The sequence below is a fragment of the Lycium barbarum genome, chromosome 10, assembly GCF_019175385.1.
Source record: "Lycium barbarum isolate Lr01 chromosome 10, ASM1917538v2, whole genome shotgun sequence".
Taxonomy (NCBI): Eukaryota; Viridiplantae; Streptophyta; class Magnoliopsida; order Solanales; family Solanaceae; genus Lycium; species Lycium barbarum.
In genome coordinates this window covers 23,595,020-23,618,895 of record NC_083346.1, presented here as the reverse complement: position 1 = coordinate 23,618,895, position 23,876 = coordinate 23,595,020, and the positions used below count along the sequence as shown (strand labels likewise).

At 36.3% G+C, this 23,876-nt stretch overlaps 1 protein-coding gene across 1 annotated transcript; it reads right to left on the bottom strand.

Moving 5' to 3' along the window:
- Positions 1-1,891: 1,891 nt before the first annotated feature.
- Positions 1,892-17,504, bottom strand: LOC132613561 (protein ACTIVITY OF BC1 COMPLEX KINASE 8, chloroplastic). Its single transcript, XM_060327627.1, has 21 exons — positions 16,909-17,504; positions 14,338-14,473; positions 13,370-13,536; positions 12,294-12,414; positions 12,051-12,151; positions 11,572-11,670; positions 10,645-10,755; positions 10,473-10,552; positions 10,147-10,216; positions 9,547-9,620; positions 9,384-9,453; positions 9,190-9,278; positions 7,870-7,994; positions 7,498-7,578; positions 7,346-7,406; positions 7,207-7,261; positions 7,020-7,118; positions 6,823-6,912; positions 6,448-6,507; positions 6,240-6,363; positions 1,892-2,478 (listed from the first exon to the last, which is right to left on the bottom strand). Exons 1-20 carry the CDS (start codon positions 17,389-17,391, stop codon positions 6,247-6,249), a joined length of 2,289 nt encoding a protein of 762 aa, XP_060183610.1. The 5' UTR covers positions 17,392-17,504; the 3' UTR covers positions 1,892-2,478; positions 6,240-6,246.
- Between the last annotated feature and the right edge of the window lie 6,372 nt (positions 17,505-23,876).

Genomic DNA, 23,876 nt, shown 5'->3' with positions numbered 1-23,876 from the left:
GCAAAACTTAAAGACCACAAATATGAGGGGTAAAATTTAAAGACCACAAATTTGAAGGGAAAATTTTAAAGACCACCCCAAAAGAAGGGCAATCCGCGCAAAAAAATGAATTATCATCAAATCTTGATTTTAAAACTATTTAACGTTTAGTCACTTTTGAACGCGGAAATACTATATGAACAAAAATATCCTATGGCTAAGATGCGGAAAATTTTCGGTACAGTGTGCTATAGTTCGAAAATTTCTGAAATTTGAAATGTGCAGTTCATGAAAAAATCCTCGAATAGTTTTTGTATAAATTTGAGGATCCTAAATAACTTAGGCAAGTAGAAAATTCCCCCTGTATCTCGCAATTGATTGATTGTGATAGCTTTTCAGTTACAAATTACTCGACAATCTATATCACTTACATGTGTTCATGATGTTAAGGTGAAACTCATCATAATTCCTCAAGTGTGTCGCACTTCCCAAAACTAATGCACCTTCATAAAAGAATGTAATATAATTTCAAAATTCAATGTAAATATTGTTGTTTTTGTTTGAGTCGATCTATCCGCGCACAAAAATAGGAGTAAAGTCTGAGTACATCCTACCCTCTTCAGATCTCATGAGTATGTTTTGTTGTATTATTTTTTTTTTTGTGAAGCTGCATATCCTTCCTTTTTCGTTTGACATTTAGCTTTGCTTTAGTAAGAATCATTTCCCTTTGGTTTATAAGAAAATCTTAATTTTAATTAATCACGTCTGCGCCGGAAGTAAAACATCAAACAGAACAGAATCCAATAATAGTTAATGAATGGGGTATATCATATATGAATCCAAAACCAACAGCAACATACAGATTAAAACTTGTACTCTTTCACATGCAAAAACTAGTGATGAGATCACAAAGCACCGTGGAAAGATGGTAAACATGCAAGAAATTTATATATATCCATAGTAGATTAAAGACACAATATACAGGTACGTAAACATAATTTTTAGTTAGATTAAGTTAAAGGGAAAAGGGCCAAAAATACCCCTAACGTGTAGGAAATGGCTCACAAATACCCTTCATCCACCTATTGGTCTAAAGGCAGAGTTTTGCCCAAAACTCTACTTTAAGATAGAGTTTGAAACTCTGCCTGAAGCAAGCAAAATTCTGCCTGCAGGCCTAACTTTGCTACAAACTCCGTCTTGTGATTTTTTTTATTTTATTTTGACTAAACCAGAATTCAAACCTCAAACCTCATGATATTAGACGAAGGACAAAAATTAAAGACCACCAATTTGAGGAACAAAAATTAAAGACCACCCTAAAATAAGGGCATTCCTGCGGATTACCCCTTTTACTTTATCCACCAATTGGGTCAAGGCATTATCCTTTTTCAAACTACAACCAATTAATGTAAATCCAAATTCCAACAGAACGGGGTACACAAACGAGTCAATACACAAATGTCTTCTCACTTTTCAGATAGGGTTTGTGTTAAGAATTACGATGTCAACCTTTAAAGTGAAGATGTTTTTGTTTTTTATGTTATCTAGCACATGGAACAGCTCAAGCACTTCATCCACAGTATGTTTTGTCTGACAATGACAAATAATATATAAAAGGATTTAAAGGGCAAATATTTAGAGGATCCACCATGTTGGTGAATGAAAAAGGAAACAAGAAAGATTTGGATTCTAGAGACACATGCCATTAGATACTACAGAAGATTAAAATGAAGCAACGCAGGAAAATTCTCAACTTATAATAATACAACACTACAAAGTGCATAAGACAGGCATCTTCCTGTAGTTTCAAGGTCCAAGAAGGCATTGTTACACCTGCTCTTAAATGAAGTATACTTTCTTTTTACTTTGATAACTTGAAGTGAAGAATACATATGAATAAAGTCTTCCAACATTTAAAAAAATTCATGTTCTTTCGATTGATACTGAATGGTACAAATTACATACTGATACACATACAAAGGACTAATACAAAGTAGGGTTAGCTCAATGACATATTTGATCCCTAGGATACTTAAATTACACTGTTTTTACAATAAAAATATATGTTCACATTGTATTATACACAAATTCAAGGGAATCGAACTCCACAAATAAGGTTGAAGGTAGATAAGGCTAACATGAGTTACATTTATCTCCTAGATGTTGTATTCCTATACACTAAGGCTATAGAAGGTCAAAATGGGTGTCATACTTGACATGAAAGATTTCTTACTTGGTCTGCTTCACAGGAGTGCTCTATAGTGGATATGGGCAAATATAACAATCCGTTAGGCCAACATAATTAGAAATGAACCTCCATATTGGAAGCCTTACCACATGATGCATCTTAAAGCTGAAGGATAAAACTAGCAGCTCTTGGCCATGGGCATGCTATGAATACTCAACGATCCGTTAAGTCTTCTCCACATTATTTCTGTTTTTCCAGGGCTACAACTTGGAATTGAATAGCAGTTCCCATATGTGATCTCCCAGGGTAACCTGTGATGTACAATGGCCAATTGTAAGATTATATGATTTCAATTTAATCAAGTTTGAGTGAGCATAAACATTATTTGCATTTTTTTTTATGACATGGGAACCCGCAACCGCTACCCTTCGGGTGTGCACAGGGTAAACCCAGCTCCTGTGCAATAGCTCGCAAATCGCACAGGAGATGTAACATTATTTGCATTTTACATGTAAAGCAAAGATAAAACTGCGGAGATGATCACAGAATGACATGTTCACAGGACTATCTATTTTTTCTCCTGACCCAACCCTCTTAGGCCAAGAAATCCAACAAAACTTTGCGAAGAGAGATCATATATACCAAATATTAATATGGAAAGTACAAAACCAACTTAACAAATGCACACTGATAAACTTAATCGGTCCTTTCACAACCTCAAGATGCTCTACTATTTTTCACTAATCCTGTTGTATATACAGACCAGACTTGGTCCTAATAAATATAGCAATCAATCTACAAGCTGAAACATCCAATAACCGAAGATTGAAAAGAAGTTCTTCTATCATATTAAATTAAAACAAGGAATAAGGCACAGTGCTAAACAGATAAATATTCAACCAAAAAGGAAAAATTGAAGATCCAAAAGAGAAATCAATCATGTGCTACTACACAAAACTTATGGAAGGCATAGTTAAAAGGATGAAGCTCCTTCTATCGAGAAAGAGTCTGACAATCATTAGATTCATCCATATCATGCTCTAGAAAAATCTAAGAAGTGTTGGTCCAAGGATCACACATCTCTATATTATGGTCTAAAAAAACTATTATTTGGAATTTTAATATTGGCATGAGATGAGTTTAAGTTGAGAAACATAGTCAGTAAGGATTCACATAGGAATTTTAATCAAATATATGAATAGTGATTGGCAGCTATTCTTGTTTTGCAGGATTGATTGATCAAAGGATGCTAATTGATTAAAGAGCAATTAATGGAAGATCCAGACAGCTAATGAAAGTGACAGATTTGGGTACTTAGCATAATAATGAAATTGATGATACTTAGCATAATAATGAAATTGATGAGGATCTAAACAAGGAAAGGAAAAGATCTTGAAGTAAGAAGGAATCAACTTCAAAGAATGGACTTGTGGAGAAGTCATTGTTGATATCCACAGATGTACAAGCACGAGTTATGTAAGAATAGACGAATGAAAAGTTCTAGCAGCTAAGAAAGCTGGATATGGAAATAACTTGAGGCAACTGAAGAAAGAATAAGTCAACTATGGCTGAAGTTTCTGAAATTTGAAGATCAAGTTTGAAGACTGAATCTCCAACGGCTATTGATGCTACAAAAGGAAAACTTTCAAGAAGGAATTCCCTAACTCTGGAAATCTACGAGAAATAGACCAAGAATTTGACAAGAAGACAACAAGCATTTGAAAAGATAAGAGCAAAGCAGCACAGTTTCTTCTACTAGGAAAATTCTGAAAATTCCATATTGTACTTATAGTTAACAATCTATTCTAAAAGAGAGCTCATCATTGTACTGAAAAGAAGCCCTACACTAGAAATGGGGAAAGTCATCTTAATTTCTACTGTCTAGAGAAAGACCTAGCTTTCTAAATAAGAGAAAGTTTAGGCAGCCACTGTTGGTAGTTAGCAAAGTTGAGACCACTGCGTGTTACTCTTTTGTGATGAACGAAAGACAAAATTACACATTCGTGTGCACGTACAAAACCATTGTGTTCGAGAAAAACAAGTTGATCTAGTTGAACCCCTGAACAAGGGAATTGAACATAGGCCTAGTTGAACCAGTATAAATTTGAGTTTGCATTATCCACTTTGCTTTTGATAAGAAATGGACCTTGGGCCTAACTCAATCCCAAAAGCTAGCTCATGAGGTGAGGACGGCACAAAGACCGTATAAGTAGACCAAACACCCCATCAATAGCTGATATGGGAATATTACACCTCCACACGCCCAGGAGTAGACATCTGGAGCATGTGATCATCTCATCTAAAAGCTTAAGTTGTTAGAGACTTGGAGAGAGCACACGTTTATTCAGTTAATTATATCTTTAACATCTCTATACATACATTCTTAATTTGTTAACTTGACTTTGTAGAAAATTAATTTTTGTATGCAACTCCACAAAATACTTCCATTATTCAAAATTAAGGATTCCCATAGAAAGAGAATTTTCAAAAAGAACTTCACTGTTACTCTGCTATAACCTTTAGTACTCGACTTAATATCTGCAAAAGTTTTTGAAAACACACAAAACACCTAATTCAGTCCTGCTTGTGTGTTTTCTCATAAAGGTGTCCGAGAATCATGTGATTAATTCGAATATTTCCCTTCTTATTTCGATGATATTGAATTTTTGATAGTTCTTAATAATGGTCCTTCAGAAGGATCATTGTTCTAAGTTTTTTAAATATGTATTGCTTTAGGAAGATTTTATATATGTTTTTCTAGCTTCTTCTTTTTGAGACAATCATTCTCTGCTTAGATTAGGAAGCCATTTTCCCATAGGTTAGGCCATCTCTGTGAAATGAGCCAATATAGATCCATGAATTCATAGGTTCACTTTCAACATTACAGTTGTTCGATAGTCAATCATGATCAACCGGAGGAACGATTCCAAATTTTTAGCCAATATTGGTGCAATTTTTGCTCTTACTGTTAGATTAAACTTCTTGCGGAAAGCTTGATCCAAAAGGAAGTGTTAACTTGAACTTTTAATCTAGAGACCCTGCAGTATGTCATACCAACAGTGTTTAACAAGCTAGCTCCTTTCAGTCAGAGACCGACCACCATCACCTTAGGATTCCAAGAGTACAAACTCTTTAGTTCATCTCTTAGGAGTCATGCTTGTCCGCAGAGGGGGAGCCAGGATTTTAACTTTATGGGTTCTAGATTTTAAAACAACTTCAAGTGCTAATAACTGGGTTCTACATTTAATATCTGCCCATATTTTAATGAAATTCTTACCACAAATAATACATTGTTTGAGCAAAAGCTATTGGGTTCGGCTGCACCCGTATCTGGGCTTTTACCTCCTCCCCTGTTTATCCTTGATAGTGGACTTAAGGCTTTTCATGAATCTTTCTTACTCAAGCTTTCCTCTTATTAAAATTCTCCTGGGAATTTTGATATTTGAAACCTACTTTTGTTTGCACACTTGTACATGTGCTTAAACCAAAAGGGATATATAATAGAAGCCTTGTTAGGTTTAATTAAAAGCCTTACACATGTTTAGATGAAAATCCATCATAAAGATTCTTTTTTCAACTTCGAGATTTACGAAAATTTGTTTCTTCCTTCACGAGTCAACTTTTTTGTCCACCTGGAGGGGCAAGTCATCTATCATACTTTAATATGGATGCATGTCTCCCTATACCAAAATGACTCACCGACTCAACCATTATGTGAAGCATCTGAAGTTTAAGTCTAATATTCATCGAAATATAAATTACCTTGGATGTCCCCATTACATTTTTTACATGTGATATAGAGGTAGTAACGCCACCTAGAAACTTTTCATGTACAGTAAGACATTAAAGACTTACCTTTAATGGCTTACTGTACGTGAAAAGTTTCTAGATGGTGTTTCTACCTCTAAATTCTTTTTTTGAGACGACCCAGAATTTTTGACTTATAACCTAAAGCAAATCTGGAAATTGGAACCTACCTCTAATATTTCCTATCAAAGGAAAAAAAAGACTTCATAACATTTAAGAGTTTTTTGCCTCTATGCCAGTACTAAATTAGAGAAGAGTTGCTCACCATTTGTTCAAGCTGTTCCAGTAATCAATCTTTCTCGTTCATCTAATTTTTTAACCTTCAGAAGGCCAAAGAGGACTTGGAAGCCAAAGAATGCACAGACAGCGTATGCTATAATTGAGGGCATCTGGAAAGTGAAGATGCATGCAAGTTAAACATAGTACGCAAAGATGACAAACTTAAAATATACAAGTGAGGATGCAATACTTACACGGATGGAGTTGAGATACAAAATTGTAGCTAGGTTAACCAAGCTTCCAGCTGCAACTGCCTGTTCAGATGAGATAAAGACCCTTAGTCATTAAGAAGTGAAACAATGAGCAGGCAAAAGGAGCAGCAAGCTTATGTAAGTATAGATATTATCTCCACTATAAGTGAATCCTCCTTCCCCTTCCCCTTCCCCCCACCCCAAACCCGGCAAGCAGCCCATAGTTATACTCAGAGAAAGCTCCATCCCACAGCATAACTTTTCTTGATATAGAAGAATGACATAACAAACATTTTGTACCTTTCTTGATTAGAAGAGTACATCAAATTTCACATGATAATGAATTTGTAAACAGTATCAGAATGTATGACAACTTACACTTCCAATTGTCTTCTGAACAGCTGAAACACGTTGGAAAGCCCTTTCAGATTCTAAAGCTCTAACCCGTAGCTTAAGATCACCTTGCTCCTGTGAGCAAATCAAAATAGATATAAATGGATAAAGCATAAGACTGAAAAAATATGGATCTGTGATCAAATTTTAATTTAAAGCTATGAATATGGCACGCTATCTACCAATCGCTGGATAATTGCAGCAAGTTTCTCAACTCTATCAGCCTGCCTGAACAAGTTGTAAAATGCTTGAGACTGTCTGTCCCATCTCTTCTTGAAGTCCTGCAAGTCAGAAAGATGAATTATTAAAACTTAAGCACAATATGAAACACAAAACTTGCGTACACTTTCGAACTTTTAGTAGGTTTACCTTTACCACAACTTCAATGCCAGCTTCACGAAACCTAAGCAGCTCTAGAGCATAGCTATAGAGCAGCATAAATGTATATGTCAAATAAAGGGGAGGAAATTACAAAAAGAAAAGAAATTATATATTGTGGAGCACTCACGGTTTGGCAATTTCAGTGATATCAAATCGTGGATCAAGACCCTTTCCAATGCCATCCAAAACTGATAACAATTAATAGTTTTTACTATAAGAAGTTGAACGCCAAAACAAGCAGCACAATTGTAAGCAATTGCATAGCTGGTACTGAAGTACCTGAAAATGCTCTAACTACAAAAGTGAATGTGGCAGGAAATCGGAATGGCTGATCTGCTGCAATGGCTAGTAGATCTTCACCTGTTAGAGAGTAGAAAATATGAGTTTGAGGCTATGAGCAAAGTGAATAATTAACTAGTCTTTCTTAGTTTTTCCTTTACTTTTTGGTTTTTACCTCTTATGTAAATGGAGGAGGGGGGGAGGAGTTGGGGTTGGAAAGGGGTGGGGACCAAGCAATAAAAACATGTTGCTTTTCTACATTGAAAACCCCACCAGGATTGGCCGAATTAAAGAGAGCAAAGGAATAGAACGAGCTAGCACAAAAAAGTGAGATACCTAGACCAGAAAAAGAAGATACGACAAGTAAATTACCAATTGCAGCCAAACGTTGCTTCTTTTTCTCTTTTTGTTCCTCCTTGGTCAATGGCTTTTTGAACCCAAGTTCTGCTTGTGCCGTTTCTCTCTCCTTTCTTTGTGCTGCAAGGCGCTCTTCAAAGCTGCAAAATTTCAACTGTCAAGCTCCAATCAATTTAAACACTTGTAGGAGTTCTTGTCCGTTAACAATGCAAATGATGTTGCACAATACAAAGCACGTTTTGGATAGAAGGTCTTTTCTAAAATAGCTCAGCGTCAAAGTAGCTTAGGTTCTGGTCACAGTTAACCATGAAATAAGAGTCAAATTGACTTCTTCTTTTTTTCTTTTTTCCTTTTTTTTTTTTTTTTTTTTTGCAGTAAAAGACCTGAAATTTGACACAATTTAGCTGATTGAAAGGAAACAGAAGAGATAATAGAAGCAGTGGGAAACAAAGGGAAAGCATTGACTACATGTCAAGTTTTGTCCAATGAATCAATTTAAACACTTGTAGAGTTATTGTCCGTTAACAATGCAAATGATGTTGCATAATACAAAGCACGTTTTGAATAGAAGGTCTTTTCTAAAATAGCCCAGAGTCAAAGTAGCTTAGGTTCTGGTCACAGTTAACCATGAAATAAGAGTTAAATTGACTTCTTCTTTTTTTGCAGTAAAAGACCTGAAATTTGACACACTTTAGCTGATTGAAAGGAAACAGAAGAGATAATAAAAGCAGTGGGAAAACAAGGGAAAGCATTTACTACATGTCAAGTTTTGTCCAATGTTGTAAATCATATGAATAGCCAACTTCGAAGAAGTCAATAAACATGCGGAAAAGACAGATTCATATTAGCTGGTGTATCTTGTGTAAAGGAGAGCAGGAGTGGATGTTATCCACCTGCTCATCCACTTCAAAATGATACGAGGTAGGGAATTGCTTCAGAGAGGTTGTTCAAAGGTAGGTGTGCAACGCACACAACTGTTAAGGAGCTTCTCAAGGTGAAAAAAATTGAGAGGCAGAAAGTTTTTTTTTTTTTTATGACATGGGAACCCGCAGCCCCTACCCTTCGGGAGCGCACAGGGTAAACCCAGGTCTTGTGCAATAGCTCGCAAACCACACAGGAGAGATAACCCGCAGTAGGCAAGCCCCGTATTTTCACTTCATTTATGTATACGAAAGCACAACCTTAACCGAAAAAACCTACTAAACCACAAAATGAACATCAGTCCACAATCTCCGGTGATTAGTAATGTCGACAATGGGCTTAATTTTGGCAGTCTCAACATTTAATTTGACTTTAAACAAAATTAAAATTGGAAGATAAGATGCGAGCGAGTACCTATTAAGGAAAAACTGTGCAGTTCGTCTGACAGCAGTCATGTCGCCAGTAGGCACCAGAATACCCATTTGAATACTTGCTTGCAGGACCTGTATTTCAAAGAGAACTTTAGCCAACCATTTGTGTGGATAAGTAGAACAGTGAGAGAACCAAAAATAAAAAAAGGAAACCGCAAGCCTAGAAAGTTTGATCACCTTATCTGGATCTTTCTCATAAACTCCATAGAATGTTTCCAGCAAGCCTTCTCTGATATTAGGACTTATGCTGCAATATGCTAGAGTAAGTGAGAACTAACAAGTTTTAGGTTGGAGAACTTCAGAGTCATTTATATTACTTAGATGGAAAGGTTCATCTTACCTTCCCATCATTCCAAAATCATAAAAGATCAACCTTCCACCGTTAACATCATCCACAGCTATATTTCCAGGATGCTGCAAGAAATTAAATCAGCCCCAATTTTCTTTGAAAAACCTTTACTTGCGCACTTCACAGATATGAGATATGGGTAAAGCTAAGTAGTAAGATGAAAACGATGTTCAACTTAGAAAAGAGTAAAAGACATCAACAGCTTAGAAAACAATTGGTTGGTATGGAAGCTGAAGCTCTCCAAAGGTATCTCTCCGAATCAGTTATGTGGTCCTATCCAAGTGAATGAGGTGTGATTACCAAGATATCGCAAAATAATTTTCCTTGAACAATCACCGCAAGATTCTGTTTGCAGTTTATATCACTCAGGAGTTGAATGGCTAGAAGGAAAGCAAACATGGTGATGCAACCAGGTTTAACTGTGAGGATACAAAAAACGGAAAACAAAGGAAGTGGAAAATTCTTATACCCGTTTATTGAATATGTTAAAGCTCAAACCAACAGATCTATTATACGCTGTTATTTGGTTACGAAGTGCACTGTGAATCATAGTAGAGCAGAAGAACTATGAATGTCAGTGAGAAATCTTACTGGATCAGCATGGAAGAAACCATGAGACAGAATCTGCTCCAGATAGGATTCAACCGCATACCTCCCTAACCTGATCAACAATTAAGAGAAGTCCAAAGGCATGTCATTTTCAGTCCTGTCATGCTTAGTACCTGTGTTAGTATCAGATACGAAAATGAATTGACAGAACACATCCAATTTTAGCAGGCCCTCTGTGTACTTATTAAGGATCCTTGTGAAGCAACATGTCTCTCGGGCATGATTACAACACCGGTACATGAACGAAAATGAAGGATATAGGTAAATTATATATTTCAACAAATTGAATGGCCTAACTTTCAGCTCACCTTTTCCTATCAACGCCCAACTGATCTAAGGCTTCTATCCTGTTTATTTTAATGCCTGGGACATACTCCATTGTCAAAACCTGAAAGGAATGAAAAATATCATTCAAGTAAAATGAGTTGTGGAGAGAATTCAATGTTAATCAGTTAAACCATCATTGTCACTGATTTGAACCTGTGGTGTGGTATATTCCCAGTATATTGACGGGACTTTCACATAATCCATGTTTTTGAAGTTACTTGCAAACAATTCCGCATTGGCAGCTTCCTTAGTATAATCAATCTCCTGCAAAACTCATCAAATAACATCTCTTATTAGACAAACTTACAGCTTGAAAGATGCAAATCAAGGAGAATAGCAACACACTGATCCTGAAAAGATCCAGCAGCATTTGACTATTGAATTAGATATAAAATAAAATAATAGTACAGAATAATGGTCAGTCAATCACTAGAGTAACTTATAAACTACTTCAATTCATGATTGCCAGTTGAAAAAAAGCCATCAAAAACACAGTTCCCAGGTGACCAGTTGTCATCGTTTAACTCCTGAACTCTAATTGGTGAATGGAAGTATTCTATTTAAGTGCAACGAGAACCTACTAACGAGATAAGATAGTGTATTATTACTCCATATCAAACCATAATACCATGAAAACTTTTGAATGAATCTCTTCTCCTTCTCACATGACATCCCATTACCTTTTCGTAATATTCCACAACCGTTTTTGTTGAAGACCAATAAATTTAAATTCCTTGAATATTGATCATGCTGATTCATAATTAATTAAAACTCTGAAGTCTGTCAACCCGAAAAGTTTCTTCCACGAAAACCTATATTTTGCAGACCTCACCAATAAGATATAGTATGTCTTTGCAACGAAACTTGTACAGACAAAAATGGGCAAGTCAATGAGACACCAAATCCACCTCAAATAGGGAAAAGTAAACCAACAATAAACTTGATGCAAAAAGAAAGCAAAGATAAGTCAGACAGAAGAAAGAATCTTGAAGTCCTTTTACAAAGAATTGACGAATTGATGCTAACGGACATGCATGCTAACTTAGCTATGTTAAAATAAATGATTTATTAACAAAATACCTGATACAAGACACTTGCACATTCATCATAGATTGCAACCCAATCTCTTTTTGCACCATCAGATTTAGGATCTATTTTCTGCAGATATTCAGCTATCACCTGCAAGAAATATGTCACATGAAAAAGATATATATGATAATGAATAACCTATCTTTTGAAATTAGAAGTAAACGTGAGCATATTCGTGCCATAAAGTCACTGTTTGTGTGAGTGTTTTGTGTACAATATCCTGGAGGAGTGTCATTTCATCGTGAAAATTAGGTCATTGCACCAAGTATATGAATAAATGACTTGAAGTGTGACCTATTCTGGCAGAAGTCTGGAAGTTAGATGGGGAAATCTAAGAAGAAAAACCAGTGAAAAGGGCCTTTCTCTATGCAGTCAATGAAGATCTGATTATACTTTGTATAATATCCAAATGATTACCCAAAAGAACTCAAGGGTTAAAAGTAAAGATATTTCAATTATCTAAAACTGACCCTCAGGTTTTTAAGATCGATATCAAAAAGATCCTTAAGACCGGGCCTTTGTACTTTGACAACAACTTCCTGCCCATTCAATCTTGCACGATGCACCTGACCTGCAATATAATATATCAGCGTTCTTGTACTTCATTCTTGTAAAGCTTGTTGAGTTATAGAACAATCACTGGTAGTTACAGAATTTATTTGCTGAATGAAGGATGCATCTCTGTCACACAATTAGAATTAAGTGAATATTACCAAGACTTGCAGCAGCTATTGGTTCACGGTCAAATCTTTCAAATATATCATCCAATGGGCCTCCAAGTTCTTCTTCAACTATTGATACAGCAGTTTCCGATGGGAAAGGAGGAACTTGGTCCTAAGCAGAGAGAGATTAGTCTTGTAAAAAACAATGCCTAGAAAATTAATGATTTCTAAGAAGAAGAAGAAAACATGCTGCATAGCAACAGGAAATGACAGAAAACCCATAATAGAAATCCAGAGAAGAAATGGAGGGAAGGTACATCGCAAAAAGAATAAAAAAGGAGCCAGGCATGCTTCATCCAAGGTGAAAATCAATTTACTGCATAGCATGCGTTGCCAGTTAATGTGTTGCCAGTTATATAGGCTAACTTTAGAAGTAAATTTAGTATGCTATCAGAATTTAAAATGCTTCAAAGTTAGTATATCCCATCTCAGGGACTATGGATCTTTTCCTTTTTTTTTTCTTTTTTTTTTTTGTGAAAATGAAAAGGGACTATGGATCTCAACTGCACAATTCATTTATTTATATGTTGATATCATCTAAGTATTATATATTCATCGATTGTGTAAGAATCATATACTCCAACAACATGCTCAGTTATCCTCTTCGTTGCATTCTGTAAACAAATGCAATGTATATGTGGTCAGGTTTCTTGTACACAGGTAATCCTTGTTACTAATAATCTGTCAAGCTCCACACATTGCTCGTGTCTGTTACTCGAGATATTGGAAAATCTCTGAGGAAGAACAGATATGAATAATGCCCGAGCTTGACAAATTATAAATCCTCTCAAGAAAATACTAAACAACAGAAAGATAAACAGTAGTTGGATTGGCAAAAGTTAATAATAAGCTATATATATGACCAAACTGTTCACTTTGATACCAATTTCTGATGAGGCAAGATCCCCAGCTAATAAAACTGAGCAAAAGATGTCTTCAAGCTTAAATAACAACGACAACTATGCCTCAATCTTCAAACTTAAAGGATACTGAAAAGACATCAAGTTGTGGTGAATGTGTGTTGTAAAGGATCAAACATACGATAACTTGAGCAGGACATCACCAACCTGAAGCTCAGACAATTGATCAACATACTCCTGAGCAAGAATGTCCACTCTTGTTGAGAATTGCTGGCCAATCTTGATAAAAGTAGGACCCAATCTCAAAATAGTTTCTTTTAACCACCTAGCGAGGACCTTTCTCCGCTCAACTTTTTTTGCTTCTGTCATCCCGCCTGCATGAAGCAGCTCCTTGAATTAGTTACATTAAGGAGTGTTTTTGGTATTATTACTGAGCATAACAGATTGGGGTGGGAATTGATGAATTTCTGAAGGTTTAATAAGCATTAACCATTTTTTGGCCAACCTAGCCTCCTCAGTACCCATTTCATATGATGGGAGTCGCCGGTGTATTGGTCGCTGCTTTGCTATTGACAGTTATAGATAGGTTATTATTGTGACGTCTGGGGAAAATAGGGCAAAACTAAGTCTGAAGGGGGAAACTGACTGGCAAATAGATTCTTTAGGTGTCATGGTAATCATTTTGACTATTGCATAGTTCACTGTCACCATTATAAAGAAGAAATATTACTAAATGAAAAGGGATAGTTAGGACTTGATAGGAAGTTGGTGTCCTGAAACATCCATAGGAATAGCAATGAGAACGCCATAAATAGTTATCCTTTTGGAAGGGTAAAAGAATTTTCTTTCCATCAGTTTGTGGATCCCGATGACTTCAATGTAGGGAAGAATAGCTAAAAAGCTATTCATGTAGATCAGTTTAAGTGAACTTTGAATAGTCTTGTGTTTATTAAAGTAGAATTAAGCCTCATTCCTTAATGTTTCTAGTTGAAACGGGTGCCGAAAAGCAGACTTTTTTTTGGGTCAATATAACAAAATTATGGTTTTTTATCACCCAGTTTTTAGCCATTGTGACATGCTGAAAGAAGAAAATACCAGCACGTTGCTAGGAACAACACATTAACGCAATTATCTTCTCAACTCTTAAAAAAATTGGGGTTATGTCATTGACCAACCTCGATAGGAGAACTTCTGATTATTCAACCAAGCCTTAAATAAAAAAGTGAAAACAGATCCCCATATCTCCAAAGTCCTTTGAATTGTTGAATATGTTCTGAATCTGTTCCAACGGCCTCCAGGCTTGACAGAAACCTGCAAAAACCAATCAGTAATGTCAAACAATCTGGCTTCTATCTAGAAACGAAACAGAGATCACGAGAACCCCTAAAGCATAGAGGGTAAGATGTAAATAGCAATATTGTATATAAGCATTTGAAATCCTTCTTTATCATTTAGTTTCTTTGCCAACTACAACTAATGGTTCTAATATTCATTGCGTAAACCAGTCTCCAAACCCTCTCTGGTCAATTTTGAATCGCCTCATACATTGTGTTCTCAGTTATTTCCCATTACAGCAATTGAGTAATATGTGAGGTTGATATAGTGACCTGGTTAGCCTTAGTCTTAATATAACCAATCCAATAACTTGTCAACTTACAAACTCATTCGGCCAGGATAATCTTCATCTTGCACCTCTAATAAGGGAAGTTCATTATTTCATCAAAAAGGCCAGTAATAAACATCTTCGGTCATGTGTTGATAATTCTCATCTTAAGAAGATTAGACAAAGTGACAACATAAAATTGGCCCACATCGCAATGCTATATTGACGATAGAATATCACAACAAGAACCATTAATCATAGCACTTGTATTATGTCCATGTATCCGCGTGCAAGGTACGACCATTGTATGACAATACCCAAACTAGTTCAGGCTTCAACTTTATCAAGAAAAAAAAAACAAGTTTCGGATTGATGTGCAGTTGTTGTGGTATTCATCAAATATGACACCAATTTAACTGAACCTCATTGTGTAAAAGAAGGCAATGGCAGTCCAGTAGATTTTATGGAATACTAGATTTAGCTAACCGTCATTGACTACTTTGAAATCAAAAAGATTCACTAAACATACAACTCATTCTGATAATAGTAAACATCAATGCCAGTAACCTGAAAATCAATTTGGAATTAACATAACAAAGCACTTAAATAAAACAGCAGATTCTAAAAGTAGAAATTTTCTAGAACAACCACATTTACGCGCACAAACACCCCTCCGCTTGATCATTCACAACCAATCAGTATCAATCAACTATGCCTCAATCCCCCAAAATTTTTTTTTTTTTTTTTTTTGGAGAATTGTAAGATGCCTTAACCAGGAGGTCACGGGTTCGAGCCGTGGAAACAGCCTCTTGCAAAAATGCAAGGTAAGATTGCGTACAATAGACCCTTGTGGTCCGGCCCTTCCCCGCGCATAGCGGGAGCTTAGTGCACCGGGCTGCCCTTTTGTAAGATGCCTTAACCCCAAAATGTTGTGGTTCATATTCAGTGTAGCATATTTCTATGCGGCTATCAACATTATTCTCACATAGAAAACACAACTAAAATAAGACATTTAAGTATCTTTTTAAAAAAAATAAAAAAAGTTAATGGTCAAAAACGCACCTGAACTATCTTTTTTTTTTTCGCGAGTTTCACACCCCCAACTATTACTTGTTCCCTTTTCCTACCTAAATTATCACTATCTACGTATTAAAACACACCTAGCTGAGTAGATGGTGATAGTTCAGGTAGAAAAAGGGAACAGTTGATAGTTGGCCTAGGTGTGTTTTAACCTATGTTACTCGGACTCTTCAAAAATGGACACGGATGCATGTCGAATCCTCCAAAAGTAGTGCATTTTTGAAGGATCCGACACGGGTGCGGCATCATTTTTGGAGAGTCCAAGCAACATAGGTTTTAACAAATAGACAGTGATAGTTCATGTAGGAAAAAGGGAACGGCTGATAGTTGGAGTGTGAAACTAGTGAAAAAGTGATACTCCCTCCGTCCCAAGTTACACGAGACTATTTCCTTTTTAGTTCGTCCAAAAAGAATGACACTTTTCTATACTTAACAACAATTTAACTCTATAACTCCCATTCTACCTTATTGAAATGATTTCTAGCCACAAAAATTTCTTTGGCTTGTTTTAGACCACAAGATTCAAAAAAAAAAAAAAAATTCTTAAACTTCATGCCCAGTCAAACACCCTCACATAAATTGGGACGAAGGGAGTAGTATTTCAGTGTATTTTATACCATCACCTCAAAAACAAAAAACTGAAATAACAACCATTTAACACATATACCTCAACTTGCTTATTCTTTTTAGTCTGTCTCAAAAAGAGTGCATGTTTCTATATTTAGCAAGTTAACAATTCAAACATCTTACATGACAAGTTTAAAACCACAAGATTTAAAAGACATTTTAGTACATTATACACATGTTTAATTTAGGACCATAAGATTCAAAAATCTCTTTTTAATCTATAAACTCCGTGTTGAGTCAAACTAAGACACTTAAATTGGAACTAAGGAACTAAACTAAGAATCATAACATAGAGCCTGTTTGGATGGACTTAAAAAATGCTAGGTAAGCCAAACGGGCCCAATTATTTTTTTAGGCTTATTTTAAGCACAAAATGAGCTAGCCAAAGACTCAAAAAAACTTAAGCTGTTAACGAGCTCATAGTTAAGACATATACCTGAACTTGCTTATTCGTTTTAAACCAAGCATCCTCTTGCCCGATCTCCTCTACACTCTTCTTCTTCTTCTTCTTCTTATTATTATTATTATTATTATTATTATTCCTCTTCTTCTCCTCAACCAGCACCTCTTCCCCCTTCACCTCCACCACACTCTTCGCCGCAGCTACACTACCATTCCCGTTCACATACTTCACTAACAAACTCTCCTTTTCACTCTCAATCACACCTACACTGCTTCCATTACTATACAACAATCCATCACCGCTTTTCTTCTTCACACTCCCATTCACACTACCGTTAATTACCTTCTCCTCTAACGCCACATTCTCTTCTCTCTTCACCGCCTTTATTCGACGCGATGAAAACCTAGTAACTGGTAATCGGAAGCTTCTTCTAGAAGCTTCTGGTATAGTTGCAATGGAAAGTGTAGTAGCTGAAATACTCGCCATTTCTTTACTATTATTATTATATGTGTGCATGTAAAGGAAGAGAGAGATAGAGAGACTCGAGCTATGCAATAATTCTAGAACTGAGTTGCCATAGCTTTACTGAGGTGAAGAAGGAAGTAATGGCGGAGAAAAAATGAGAATATTTTTTTATATGGAATTTAAGGAGTGGGAGGAAATTATATTATATGGTGTGAAGAGATGACACGTCACAAGAGAGATAGGTATGGGGAAATGTGATTGGTTAATGAGGTCTCGTCAAGTATTAGCCTTAGGGAGCCAATGCTGATTGTTGGAAGAAAGTATAGTATCTCAAAAAGGAAAACATCTCTCATTAATCGTGAAGAAATTTCTTTTTTACTTTATTACTAATAACTAGTGTTGGTTGTATGAGACGGCAATAATGAAAACTCCAATATCATAACTTTTTTATAAAAGAAATAAAAAAAAAAAAAAAAACTCCAATGATTGTATTGCCTGAAATTATAAAATGACAAAACTCATACAATTAAATGAAACAAATATTCTGAGGAAAATAACGAAAACAAGTCTAAGCTTACATTTTATTGATTCACTTTGACATCTTTGACGTAACCAAAAAAGAGGTAATGTTGACTGTACCTTTTTGTCGTTTAATATCATCTTTTGTTACTGTTTTTGTTTTCCATAAAATTGTTGATTTTGTGATTTTAAAAGATTTTTCGGACATGATGCTTTTTACGAATATTAGAGGAGTTATGTGTCAATGGGTTGTTGGAAGAAAGTGCTAGACCCTCAAAATAGTTGTTGAGAGATGGCACGGCAATGGCAAGGAATTGGGCTTTACACGGGCCAACGCACGTGGGCAAAGCAACACGAAAGTGGGAAACATACTAAAACAAGATGACTTTGTGCCAACACAGTGACAAAGTCATTTAATGTTATCTTGGTTTAGGTGAGAGGGTTATCACTTGAGCTAAATGTGAGTAAACGACTTAGCAAAGGGTAAGGCATCATGGCAAGGTGAGTTGATGTCAAGGCAAGACTGGGCACGACAGGGCAAGGACAAGGAAAAATTAGTATGGTCATGTGTGGGACTTAGCATGCGCTTGAACAAGTGATGTGAGCGTGTTCGCGAGGCTTGACGGTGGCAGTGGCATGCCGAGGCTGGCAAGACTTGGCACCAGCACTAGATTAACGCGCGCAGATGGGCGACAGGCACAAGTGTGCAGTGCACAAGAGAAGGCAAAGAAGTTGTGCGGTTATTTCTACCCCTTTTTAGGCGTGGCAGTTTTGCCTATCAGTTGGGATGTCAACAAAAAGCGCATCTAGACTTAACAAGTGTAAAAGGCAGTTTGCATAGGATTATATAAGTGCTAGCAACTCCCTAAGTCATCCTAAAGATTCCTACGAGTAGGAAAAATCAAATTGAGGGTGATCTTTGTATTGCGCCAAAGGGTTGGCTCATTTGTGTTCTTGTATTCACTTGATAAATACAACTTGGAAAGAAATTCATCTATATTGTACGTGCTTTATACTTATTGTTGCCTAAACTTCGAACTAAGTCTCAAAGCTCTAAAATATTCTGAGTGTTGGAAGGCTGAAGTCAAGTGCTGGCTCTTGGTTGCAGCACAGTTGGGTGACCCATGCATAGGCGTAAAGAAACTGCCATCAGAGAGTGTCCCTCATCCAATGTAAAGAGTTCTCTTTTTCACTTTGAGCCTGTTTGGATGGGCTTATGCCTATAAGCTGCAAAGGGCTTATAAGGTAAAAAAAAAAAGTTGGATAGTCTAACTTATTTTTTTTGGCTTATAAGTTGTTTGCAGTTTATAAGCTGTTTTAGATAAGTTAAGTCAAATGGGCACAATTATTTTTTTGAGCTTATTTTAAGCACAAAATGACTTTAAGCTGGCCAGCCAAACACTCAAAAAAACTTGGGCAATTTGCAGAATTGCTCTTCTTTTGGGGTGGTCTTTAAATTTTGCCCCTCATATTTGAAATCTTTAAGTTTTGCCCTTCGGCTAAACCCCATGGGTTCTAGGTTCGAACCCCCACACAGTCAAAACTTAAAAAAAAAATCGCAAGGCAGAGTTTAAATTCGCTATGCCCCCACCGGCATACACTTGTGAAGGAATTACCAAAGTTATGCTGGATCCGGCATACTTATGCCTTATGGGCAGACTTGGCATAAGTATGCCGGGTCCGGCATAACTTTGATAATTCCTTCACAAGTTTATTGTTACACTCCATAATAATCCGTGTAACTTGTATTAAAACAAGAAAGAATGAGTTAAGAAGGTTCAAGAAAGTTAATCGAGTTAGTAAGAATATCGTTATATATGGTTTCCTTAAGTATCCCAAGGTGACACGGTTACCTAAAGGATTTTAAATCGCGCTATGAGTATGTATATAAGTATGTATATGTATGTATAAGAGGTTACATGAGGTTGGAAGAGGATTAGAATTTAAACGAAATGAATCGGAACAACTTCAATAAAATCTCGGACCAGATTTTTAGCCCATATTGTTGGAGGCATATCTCCTTGTATATGAGGAGTTTTAAGGCGTTTCAAAAGCCTAAAATTAAATTCATCGAGTCTAGTTTGCAACGCAACAAACCGCTCATCAAAATTATATCGGGATAAGGAGATATGGGCGATGCAAGTTGGTCTGAGTGGGGATTAAGACTTTAACTTCCGGTTTCGTTTCAAGTCACAATTTACTTACAAATTTCGTTTGGTATAGAAGCATTAATGGAGATTAGGGATTAATTAACCATGATTGGATTATTAAGTGTGGATTTATATTTAGTGGTGGGGAATTATTATTATATGGATATAAAAGAGAGGGGAGACACATAAATTCATGAAATATGAGTCATATTCTTGGACAATTGATAGTGGGAGGTATTATTAAACAAAAATCTGATCTTGAAGGGGGACATTCTTGGTGGACACGTGAGGGAGCTTATGCTGCCCATAAACATCATCTTGGATGATTAAAACAAGTCATTTATCACCGTATCATCTTCCACCAACTAGAACTTAGAGAGAGAAACTCTCAAGCCCTAGAAAGAGAAAGAGAGCCACGGCTATGGCAGCTCCTCCACCACCAAAAAAATCAGTTTTCTTCCTCAAATCAACTCCTCATCTAGTGTACAAGAACGTGTAGTAGTTGTTGAAAAGAAACAAGGAGGTGTAACACCTCAATAGGGTTGAAGATTCGGCCAAAGTGAAGAACAAGTTGTAAGGTAAGAATGTTTATTGTTCTTGTGTTGCATGATGATTTGAATGTATAGTTCATGAAGGTTGTTGTTGGATTGTTGTTGTAGTTGAAGTAGAGAGTGAGCCGTGAGTATTGGTGAAGTCATGATTGATTTCATTTTGCATGTATTGTTGATGAATTGAATATGTATCAACATAGGTAAATGAACAAAGATTGTAGAAGTTAGTTTGTGATGTGGCATGTTGGATATTGGACTGTTTTTCTAAAAATTAAAATGAGCCGTGTGTTGAAGACTCTAATGAAATCATGTTTAATATTCTTGTACATGTATTGGAAGTGGATTGAATGTGTTGTAGTATGGATAAATGGATGAAAATCATGAAGTTGTTGGAGTAGTGTTGTAGCCGTGTAAAGGGACTGTTTTAGAGGAATTTGTGGACTGTTTTGTGTCATATTTTGATTGTTGTTGTTATGGACATTATGGTGTATTGTATGCATAATGAATATGTGAATTAAGGTGTTAAAGAAATGAATTATGTTGAAGCATACAAGCAGTCCAAAACAGTGGACTGTTTTAGTGCTAGAGGTGAAATTGTATGTGTTGAGTGTTGATTCTTGTTATGAACGTTTAGTGGAAGTGAAGCATAATGATTCAAGTTGAAATTGAGATGAATTGTGGGCTGTTGTAAGAATGGAAATGATGCTAAAACAGTTCCAAGAATCATGAAAGTAATGTCATTAAACATGTTGTTGTCGTTGTAAGGTTTTAGTGTCGACAATGTAGCTATTTGCGTACAAATTTGGTGATATATTTATCGTGTGACTGCTGGTCGTATTTTACTGAAATTATATGTAATGAAGACATGAAATAATGTGTAAGAATCATATGTGGTTTGCTTGGTATGTTCGTAAACGTTTGCAAGAATTCCGGGCACCTTTATGTTGTTGGTTAGGGACTGTTTTGGGCGTGTTGTTGATTAGGGACTGTTTTGGACGTGTTGTGCTTAGGAACTGTTTTGGACATGTTGTATTCTTTAAATTGGAAATACTAATGATAGTTAAGAATATATATTGTATTTACGTTGTTTGGGTTGTTGTAAAGTTGTTACACGAAAACGTTAAGGCTACGGATTATTAGGAGTAACTTGAGAATGTAGTAGTCGTATGTGAATCGTTATGGAATGTTGTGAATGTGGGCTATTTGGAATGTTATGTGGGCTGTCCGGATTGGTATTGAACATATGATTATTGATGTTGGATTGGTTGTATGTAGTTGGTTTGAATGCGAACGAAACGTGGTCTAAATGTTTGAAAGGGATTGTGAGCGTCAAAATACGTATTGAATTCCCTTGTAGACTAATTGTAGCTCTTGATATCTTGATATAGGATAAGTGTATTTGGGCAGCAAGTACAAGTTAGAATACAACTAAACGCTAAAGGTATGTAAAGCCTATTTTTTCTTTCTTTTGGCATGTCCTAGACGTAAGTATGGAACGATATGAACCTTGGGGTAAATTCTACTCTCTAGTTCCATGCATGACTTATGATTCTATATTTCCTTAATGCTATTGTCACAAGCCTACTATATGATTGACTAATGAATGATGTATAGAAGTTCCTACTCTTAAAGAATTGCACAAATAGAGGCATACTTGACTTTCAAAAGCTACACCATGTTAAGTTGGTACATGTACACGAAATCTGAAACGTTTCTTGTTATAGTTTGTTATGAGACTTAAAAAGAACTGAATATGAATATTATTTTGACACTTTAGAGCTGGTTAGTGCTTCTCCATTGAGTCTCAAAGAATTAATTGCATATATGTGGTTGCTATTTATTCTGCTCGTGCTTACCGCTATATCTTTCACTGAGTCCCGGGCCAGGACACGTTCTCGTGCGCATATTTACTATATTAATCACCGAGTCCCTCACTAGAGGGCTGGGACACGTTATATATATATGTATATGATGATATGATGACATGATGATATGGAGATGGTGGCCAGGAGGGCATATTCCCTATTACCGAGTCCCTTATTAAAGGGCCGGGACACGTCTATGTTTATGTTTATGATGCTATGATTTTAATTACCGAGTCCCTCATTAAAGGGTCGGGACACGTTATATATGTTATATACAGAATGATTTTGCAACTTTGATTACAAAACTCTATAACGATATTGATATGAGAATGATACAGATGAAATATGTCCAAAGGCAAGTTTTATGAATTTCTGATTGTTGCATTGGGTCCTACATACTTTGTCTCCTTATGAGTCTATTACTACATTTCATGCTTTACATGCTCAGTACATATTCCGTACTGACCCCCTTTCTTCGGGGGGCTGCGTTCATGCCCGCAGGTACAGACGCTCGTTTCGGAGATCCGCCAGCTTAGGACACTTATTCAGCTATTTTTGACTACTCCTTTGTTCCGGAGCCTAGCTTGTGGTATAACTCCCTTATGTTGTATATATAAGTGTTTATTCGGGTACGGCGGGGCCCTGTCCCGTCATATGATACGGTCATTACTCTTAGAGGTCTGTGGACATCGGTGTGGGTCTGGTTGTAGTTGTTGATGCGTTTTATGTCTATGACTTATGTTTGGGGCGTACCCATTCGTAATGGCAGCCTTGTCGGCTTGCATATGTATGTATGTTTGTTATTTTGTATATCGTGGCAGCCTTGTCGGCTTGCGTAGGAATATATATATATATATATATATATATATATATATATATATATATATATATATATATATATATATACTGTTGTTTAAAAAGTGCAACTCCTCAGGAGACAGGTGCCTAAGACATACAAAACTTGACAGCTTTAAAATAATGTCCTGCCTTTTTATGTACAAAAGAGATCATGACATGCTAATTGCAAATGACTACAGTTAACAGATAATATGAGTGTCCAACTCGGGCACTAGTCACGGCCTACGGGGTTGGGTCGTGACATTTATGTCGGATCCGGCATAAAAGTTTGTCCATTAAAAGTATGCCCCCAACGGCATAAACTTGTTAAGGAATTACCAAACTTATGTCGGTCCCGACATACTTATGCCTTATGGGCAGACTTGGCATAAGTATGTCGGGTTCGGCATAACTTTGGTAATTCCTTCACAAGTTTATGCCTGATCCGGCATAAAAGTTTGCCCATTAAAAGTATGCCCCCACCGGATGAGGGTACCTAGGAAGAATTTCATTGTCCTCCTTCCAATATTATTACAGAACTAAAAGGCTTCATGGTAAAAACTTTGTGCGTGGCCTCTTCCACTCATCGTCATGCAAATGTTGTCATAGTGTTA